This window comes from Pipistrellus kuhlii, unplaced genomic scaffold, assembly GCF_014108245.1.
Source record: "Pipistrellus kuhlii isolate mPipKuh1 unplaced genomic scaffold, mPipKuh1.p scaffold_m20_p_2, whole genome shotgun sequence".
In the NCBI taxonomy this organism is placed as follows: Eukaryota; Metazoa; Chordata; class Mammalia; order Chiroptera; family Vespertilionidae; genus Pipistrellus; species Pipistrellus kuhlii.
The window spans coordinates 165,266,080-165,274,608 of record NW_023425515.1 but is presented as its reverse complement, the minus strand read 5'-3'; the positions used below and the strand labels follow the sequence as shown (position 1 = coordinate 165,274,608).

At 57.1% G+C, this 8,529-nt stretch overlaps 1 protein-coding gene across 1 annotated transcript; it reads left to right on the top strand.

Moving 5' to 3' along the window:
• The first annotated feature begins 290 nt into the window (after positions 1 to 290).
• LDLRAD1 (low density lipoprotein receptor class A domain containing 1) lies at positions 291 to 7,325 on the top strand. Its single transcript, XM_045583832.1, has 5 exons — positions 291 to 477; positions 2,668 to 2,868; positions 4,744 to 4,881; positions 6,685 to 6,813; positions 7,070 to 7,325. Exons 1-5 carry the CDS (start codon positions 291 to 293, stop codon positions 7,216 to 7,218), a joined length of 804 nt encoding a protein of 267 aa, XP_045439788.1. The 3' UTR covers positions 7,219 to 7,325.
• Positions 7,326 to 8,529: the final 1,204 nt, after the last annotated feature.

The window sequence follows — 8,529 nt, the reverse complement described above, 5'->3', positions numbered from 1 at the left end:
AGGCGCCGGAGGCATGAACAAGATCTTCCCCCGGGTGAGAGGGGCCTGGGCTGGCTCCTGACCTGGGGAAGCCAGCCCAGGGAAGGACGGGTGCTGAGTTAGCTCAGTGCCCCCTGCTCCCGAGGGGGCGCGTGGGGGAGGGACCCATCCGCATGATGGGAGGGGGCGTCAGGGAAAGCCTCCCCCCGGAGGGGCCGCCTGAGCTGGTGTGAGGGGTGAGTGTTTAGCAAGTGGACAGTGGGGGCAAAGTCCTCCTGGGCAGAGGGCACGGTGCAGGCCAGGGTGTGGGGATGGGAAGCAGGCATGAGGAGTTTTCTGTGAGGGACCAAGGGACCAAGGTGGCTTCTCTGAAAAACTCCTTGGTGCGGCTCCATGCAGCAGGACCTCGCTCACCTCCGCCCCCTCCTCACTGTTCTCCTGAGCAGGGGGACATCCATGGCGCTGCTGCTGCTGGGACCAAAGTCCTCCCAGGAGAAGGTAATGCATGGAGGGCCTGGGGTCCCCTGAGGTTGAGCCGTTGCTACGGAGGCAGAGATAGAGCACCCTCAGGCTCCCACTGTCCCTCAGACGTCCATGTCCTTCCCTCCCCCCTTCCTGGTCGGCCTGCTGACAGCCACCTCCTTCCTGTGTGTCTGTCCTGGGTGGTGCCACCCATCTGTGCTCATTTCCAGCCCTGGCTCACGATGGGCGTGGCTGTGGGACAAATTAATGGCTTCTTTTCCCACCTGCCCCGAGGAGGGTGGCCCTGAGCGCAGCATCTTCCTCTGGGCACAGGCCTCGGTTCTGCCGGCGCCTCCTGTGGCCCCTCCCGCCCGCGGCCTGGGCTGCACACACGTTTGGGGAGTGTCTGCTTGGCTGACTGGGACACGCCTCCTGCCCAGCCTCCCACCGTCCTGACTCCCTGGTTACCTGAGTTTACCCCGTTGTTTGCTGACAACAAGGAAGCCACCGACCGGGGCTCCTGAGGGTTATTGGTTTTAGATTTATGCTGTCGATCCTACTGTTTGTCTTCCTTCCCAATACACACCCATTCCAGGGTCCAGCCACACCAGGCCACTGCTGTCCCCCACACACCCCACACGTGCTCCTCCTCTGCTCTCTGCCTGGAATCTCCTCTCTCTGCACGCTCCCCTCACCTGCTCGTGGAAACCCACCCTCCTCTGAGCACGGAGGCACCATGCTCACCCTTCCTTCACCACACTCACTCCCCGGCCTGGCAGCTGCGCAGGGACAGGTCTGACTAGTGGGCGAGCAGAACAGGCAGCTCCACCAACATGAGTGGGTTGGATGGAAATGCCCTGAACTGACGTCAAGTGGGGCCCTGTCCCCGTGTCAAAGTATTCACAAAGCACCTACTGTGTGCCTGCCTCTGGGCTGGACCCTGGGGAGAAAGCTGCATCAGAGCTGTTCTCCTTTCTCTGAAATAACTGGGGCCCCGAGGACAGCAGATGTAGCCACGCTCCTCTTTTAACCTGCATGCTTTGCCTTCGACGTGCAACTATGATACAAACTCTCAGAGGGCAACAGCCTGAGCCATGACTGCCTTTGTGTCTTCCACAGAGCGGGACACCTACCCGTGTTTCCCCGAAAATAAGGCATCCTCCGAAAATAAGACCTCGCGCATGGAACGATAAGACATCCCCTGAAAATAAGACCTAGCGCAACTTTGGGAGAATAAATTAATATAAGACGCTGTCTTATTTTCGGGGAAACAGGGTAGTAGGTTCCCGGTAAAGCTTTCTTTCGTTATAACACAAGCAAGCAAAAATTAAAGGAGCCAAGTAAGTTAAGGGAGCAGGATGTCTCCTATTACTGTTATTTCCCTAGGATACGGCTTGGCACATGATAGGCTCTTAATAAATACTAACGAAGCTAAAACTTTGCCAAAACCGGTTTGGCTCAGTGGATAGAGCGTCGGTCTGAGGACTGAAAGGTCCCAGGTTCGATTCCAGTCAAGGGCATGTACATTGGTTGCGGGCACATCCCCGGTGGGATGTTTCTAACTCTCTATCCCTCTCCCTTCCTCTCTGTGAAAAATCAATAAAAAAATAAAATTTAAATAAAAAAAAAAAGCTAAAACCTTTATAGCACTTGCTCAGTGACCAGCCCTGTTTTAACATGTTAACTAGCTCATCCTCTCAACAACCCTACGGAAGGCAGGAAGGGACAGCACGGAGAAGCGAGTGGCGTCTCCGTGGGTCCCGGCTGGGACGCGGGGGAGCCGGGCTTCCCTCCAGCCTCCTGGCAGCTGCAGGAAGGACCACACGGGCATCGTGGGACGGGCTCTGGCTGTGATGGCTAACAAGTGTGAACTCACATCCCAGCTCCGCATACCGTGATCCCGAACCCTGTCCTCTCTGAGCCTCGGCTTCCTCGTCTACAAAATACTGTTTTGAAAAATAAAAATAACGGCTCTGGAGGGCCTGCTATAGTTTCTGCCCCGTGATAGGGGCTCAAAGAGCAGGTGTCCATCTTCCCCTGCCTCCTGAGGAGACATCCCTGTGGAAGGACAGGCGTGGGAGGGCAGCGGAGCAGAGACCGGGGACCCTCATCCCAACCGCCACCCGCTGGCTACAGGACTGGCGCCACAGGCAGAAATGAGAGCATCATAGCAGGCTTAGGAACCCCCTCCTCCAGGGAACTGAGGTGGAGACGGGCCAATTCCAGGAAGAGCCGGAGGAGGGGGCGCCCTGGGCCCCAGCGCTGGCCGCTCCGTCACTGGTTTCCTGCTCCTCTCAGCAGGCTGCGTGGCCCTCTGCTGCTCCCGCCGAGGGGCCTGCCTCTCAGCCTTCGTGCTGCTCCTGCTGGCAGCTGTCGCGGGCCTCATCGCCTTGGTCGTCATCCTCGGATCCCCACCACATACACCAGGTCAGGGTGGTCAAGTGTGGGCGGGTCAGACCTGCTGCGAGAGGGCAAGGGGCCCAGAGAAATGGGGGCACCCTGACCCTGACTGTCTTCTCCAATGAAGTGTCTTTTAGACCATTCCTCAGGGTGTGTTTTGTCTCCATGTACACATCTGTAATGTGTGCTATTGAGAGCTCTGATGACCCACTTCCTCCAGGAAGCCTGCCCTGACGCCCAGGCTGGGTTCGAAGCCTTGTTGCGGGCCCCACGGCCCCCTGGCTTCCTCGTCCCCTGGCCTGGCTGTCCCGGTGGTGCCTCCGTCACACAGGATGGGAATGTGTGAGGCCCCCCATGGGCCCTGCCCTCACGGAGCTAACAATTTGGGGAGCGACATAAACATGAATCAAATAGGCACTTTAAGGCAGGGTTCATGGGGTCTGGAACAGGGCCTCTGGCCAGTCCTCTGACGGGCACCTTGAAAAGGGAAAGGCAGCTAAGGCACGAAGGGGTGGCAGGAGGAGCACCAGAGCCCAGGGAGCACTGTGTGCGGAGTCCCTGGGGCGGGAGGAACCGTGAGGAGAGAGACTGCAAGGAGGCCGGCAACTCGCAGGGCTGGAGCAGGGGCAGGGCCTCAGAGGCTGCCCTGGGGAGGGAGAGAGCCATGGGAAGGGACTGAGCGGGGCGAAGGGTGTCGCCACATGGACCTTTCTGACACATGGCTCTGTAGCCAGGCTGGGGGCTGTAAGTGGATAAGGTGGGTAGGGGGTAAATCTAGTTCTCTACATGCCTGTGCTCTCTACATGAGCATTTAGGGAAAATATGCACACAAGAGGAGCTGCATTCATGTGCCTGTATACACGTGTGTCTCTGTGTTATGAGTCTATGTATGCATGCATGTGCCCATGTGCTTGTATATATCTCTGTGCTTGTCTGTACACACGTTTGAATCGCGTATGTGTGTGTGTGATAATGTGAGAATTCCCGAGAGTGAGATCCCCTCATATAAGCTGAGGCAGTTCTGGGAGCTAAGACATGGTTCACACGTGCCCCAGACATGCAAGCACAAACCGCTCTCATCTCCCGCCCGCACACATGTGTGTACACACGCATGGCCTCGGAGCCGGGTGGCCTCCCAGCTCATCTGACAGTCTCTCTCCTTTAATCCTTTGGAGCAGCTCTGGGGGTGGGTGCCCCCTGGTGGGATGGGAGGAAAGACTCTCAGAAGGACAGGCATGTCAGATGGTGCCCGCCATTCCTGGACGCCGGCGAGGCAGCCCCAGCCTTGGGAAAGAGCGAGTCACCGGCCTGGTTATTAGCTGTCGCTGGCCTGTCTCGCCGCTCTGAGCCTTCCCTCTCTCATCTGTAAAATGGGGATAATGTGGACACTCAAAGGGGTTCGGGGAAGCAACAGGATAAAAATGTGAAAGTGCTTTGCAGACGATGAGGCTAGGTCCGGGTGTGAGGAATGACGGCAGAATGAATGGTCGCCAGGCCAGGCCCAATATATTGTTTCTGAGAACCGAGCCTGGTGCCCAGGGCCCCACCGTTAAAACCACTTCGTGGACTGAGCCCGGGCCTCTGAGCCGCCTGTGAGACTGTGAAGAAGCTTCCAGGAGAGGAGGGAACCATGACTTACTCGGCACAGTACGTTCTGGGGTGTGTAAGTCTCCCCAACAGTCCTATGGTGTGTACTATGGTCCCCATTCTGCAGACAAGGAACAAGAGGCTCAGAGAGGTGGAGCCATTTGCCCAAGATCACTCAGCTGGCACGTGATAGAGCTGGAATTTTGGGCTCATGCCCCAGCCCCCAGTCCAGTTCCGGTGGGTCTTGGGTGCGGGAACCTGGTGATGCCCTGGTGAGCACACCCTTGACCCTCCGGGGCCTCCCCGCCCGCTCAGGGGCCCAGGCCTGTGTGACGCTGGCAAACAGGACCGGCTTCCTATGCCATGACCGAAGGAGCTGCGTCCCGGCCAGCGGGGTCTGTGATGGCGTCCGCACCTGTCCCCACGGCGAGGACGAGGATGAGGCCTTGTGCCGTGAGTACCCTCCCAGCCCTGCCCCTGCCCTGGATGGGCCTCCCAGGCCCTTTGGGGGTTGCCTCCCACTTCCAGCTATCCCTGCAGCCAAAACGAGGCTCAATTGTCCCTGAAATTACCAGGCACCTTTGTGTCCTCAGTCCCTCAGCCAGGAACACCTGCCCCGCCCACACACAGAAGCACGTGCCCACCTTAGGGAATGCCTTCACTCTGTGCGTCTCCGTGCCCTGAGAACCTGTGTTCAGACTTCATGGCAGAGTTCAAGGGTTGCCTCCACCAGGAAGCCTTCCCTGACTCTCAGACTAGGGTAAGACCCCTGCTCTGGGCTCCCATGGCCCCTGTGAGTCCCTGGTCCCAGCCCTGGTCACCTTGGTTGACACTTCCCGTTGGCATCATCTCCATGACCATCAGACTGTGAACTCCTCCAGGGCAGGCCTGGTCTGCTTGACTCCGGAGTCCCAGTGCCTGATGCAGGGCAGGAGTCAGAGGGGTATTCGGAATGGTTTGCTGAATGATTGATAGAATGGGAGAATGAGAGAATGAATGAATGAATGAATGAATGGGAAGATCTTGGCCCAGACCTTCAAGACCTGACAATAGATTCTCAGGAGAGAGGAGCCAGGGCACTTTCCATGTCAGAGGAAGAGAACTTGGTAAGCTGATGTGGGTGGAGTAGGGGCGCTAATGAGGGGAGGGAGAGATCTTAAAAGTCATCTAGTTATGTCCCAGCCCATGCCTAAATCCCCTCCACAACAAACCCCACACAAGCCACCCCGCCTCTGCCTGCAGACTCCCGGGATGGGAGCTCCCTGCAGCTTGAGGCAGCTGCTCCCACCACTGCATGTGTTTTCATGGGAATGTCTCCTCCTGGCATCCTCGATTGGTTCCAACTCTGACTTCTCATCAACCCCCGTCCCCCATGAACCACATCATAATCTGTATCCACGGTGGTGGCACTGCATGAATTCGGCGAGTGCATCCCCACCCCCATATCAGTGTTCCCTTTCCCTGGGCCACACTCTGAACTCCCAGTCACCCCCCTTGCAAGTGGTCTTCCCCACTCTCCCCGCACCCCCCAGAACACATACCAGCTGGCGCCTCCCTCTCCACGGGCAGCTCCACTGTGCTCCTGGCACTTCTGACGGGCTCCGGGCTCCGGTTAGTCCAAGGAGCAAAGGCTTTTCCCCTCCCGAGTCTGTGCTGTCCCTCTAGGGACGTGGCCTGAGTTTGTGTTAAGTTCTGGCAGCTGTGCCATCCCTGCTGCCTAACACAGAATCCACTTTCGAGAAAGGTGCTGGAGTCCCTCTCACCAGGCATGTGAACTCACATCCTCTCTGAGGTCTGGGACCCACGGGCAGGACTTCGCGTTTACGCTTGTTGTGTTCTGGCTGGAGAAGGCTCCCCAGAGGTAAAGGAAGAGGAATGGACTTGAAGGAGACTGGTTTTGGAGGGTGTCAAAGAGGACCTCGCCAGAGGAAGGAAAGGGCGGGCAATGGTATAGGGTGGGGATGCATATTTATGAGCTGCATAAGGAATGAGGGAGGGAGAGGCAACTCGCTGGGCCTCTTGTTGGATATACAGGGAACGAACATGTCTCTCCTTTTGACCCGACCTCCTTCCTCTCCAGGAAGACCTTTTCCTCATGCCTTTCCTGGGATAGAGGCATGGTGACCCTGAGTCCGGCAACTGCCAAGGTGGCTTGGACAATCCACCTCCAGATAGCCTCCCCACCCCCAACCACATCTTGATCCTTGACAGCTGTGGCCAGATGTGGACTCCTCCCGCCTCATCTGTCTTCTGTAGGAGACGTGCCCCAGCACCTCCCGGGCTTCCTTGTGGCCCGCTGTGGAAACCCAGCTTCCTGGATCTACTCAGACCAAAAGTGTGACGGGACCAACAACTGCGGCGACTGCTCGGATGAACTGAGCCCAGGTGGGGGTCTGGGCACAGGCTGGGCCGGGGCAGGTGGCCAGGCAGAGGCCAGAGAGCAGAGGTTGACCAGGGAATCGCTGAGGTTCTCCCTGCACCTCCTCCTTGCATTCTAGAAAGATGGGAGATAAGGCACACCGCCAGCCTGTGTCAGGTGGGATGGGGGGCTCTGGGGAGCTATGGCGGCTGTCAGAGCTAGGGGTGCCCTAGGCATTCCAGGACCCCACAGCGGCTCTTTTGTCGGCTCGTGTCCCTCCAGTGACCACATGCCCACCCTGCGGCCCTGGGTGGTGGCGCTGCGCCCCTGTGGTCTTCAGGTACTGTGACTGCATCCCGAGGAGCCTCTGCCGGGACCGCGTGCAGCACTGCTCCGACTGGTCTGACGAGCACCTCTGTCCTGGGCCCTGAGCGGCAGCGGGCAGAGCAGGACGCTGGCTGGACGGCACCGGTGAGCCTTCCTTCCCATGAGCTTCCCCCCGAAGAACGTGAGGGCGGGCAGGAGCCATCGAGACCACCTAGTGCCGTGGTCGGCAAACTGCAACTCGTGAGCCACATGCAGCTCTCTTTGGCTTGAGAGTGGCTCTTCCACAAAATACCACGGACTGGGCGAGTCTATTTTGAAGAAGTGGCGTTAGAAGAAGTTTAAGTTTAAAAAAATTTGGCTCTCAAAAGAAATTCCAATCGTTGTACTGTTGATATTTGGCTCTGTTGACTAATGAGTCTGCCGACCACTGAGTCCTAGTGGGATCGACACACTATTATCTATGAGTAAGACTTGCCTGTCCTGCTTTCAAGATGTTCACCGTCTCCTTGAATGCCTCCAGGGACAGAGAGCTCGCTAGCATGTTAGCTCCTAACAAAAGCGAGGGGGGTCTGCCTCCGTGGCTCTGGGCGGCCTGTGGGTCACCCAGAGCAAATCCGCTCTGTCCCAAGGCAGACGTGCAGAGCCTGACCTCACCGCCCCTTAGAGAGAAGACAGGTCTGGGCTCGAACACCACGCTGAGGACTTTCGCCCTAATGTGACGAGTATGCCTTTGCCTGTCTCTGTGGTACCCGCGGCAGGCATGCTGGGCTGGTCTACAGCCTTAGCATCTTCCTCGTGGCAGTAATCCTCCCAGGCCTGCCGGCTGGTCCCATGAAATTGCACCTGAGATGGGGCTTTGTCATCCTGCCAGAGGGAGCCATCCAGGAGGCTCTCAGTTGTAGAGTAGAAGGAATGGAGAAAGAGAAGCCCTCTGTCCATTCTGTTCTTCACCCCACCACGCCCCTCCCTCCACCCCGGGCCCAGTGCCCAGGCAGACAGCCCAGTCCTTCCTTGTTGTAAGGATTGTATTTTGATCCCAGAGCCTGAGTGAAGGAGTTCTTTCTCTGCAGAGCTTTTCAGCTTCACCCAGACAGACAAGGACGGATGCTCCCATTAAACAGATAAGGAAACTGAGGCCCAGTGGGAGAAATTACTTGCCTAGGATCATACAGTAAAGTCAGTGGAACTTTAACATAGTTTATGGCAGTGGTTCTCAACCTTCTTAATGTTGCGACCCTTTAAGACAGTTCCTGATGTTGTGGTGACCCCCAACCATAAAATTATTTTCTTTGCTACTTCATAACTGTAATTTTGCTACTGTTTTGAATCATAATGTAAATATCCGTGTTTTCTGATAGTCTTAGGTGACCAGCTAAGAGTCAGTGGGACTCTGTAATTTTGCTACTGTTATATCT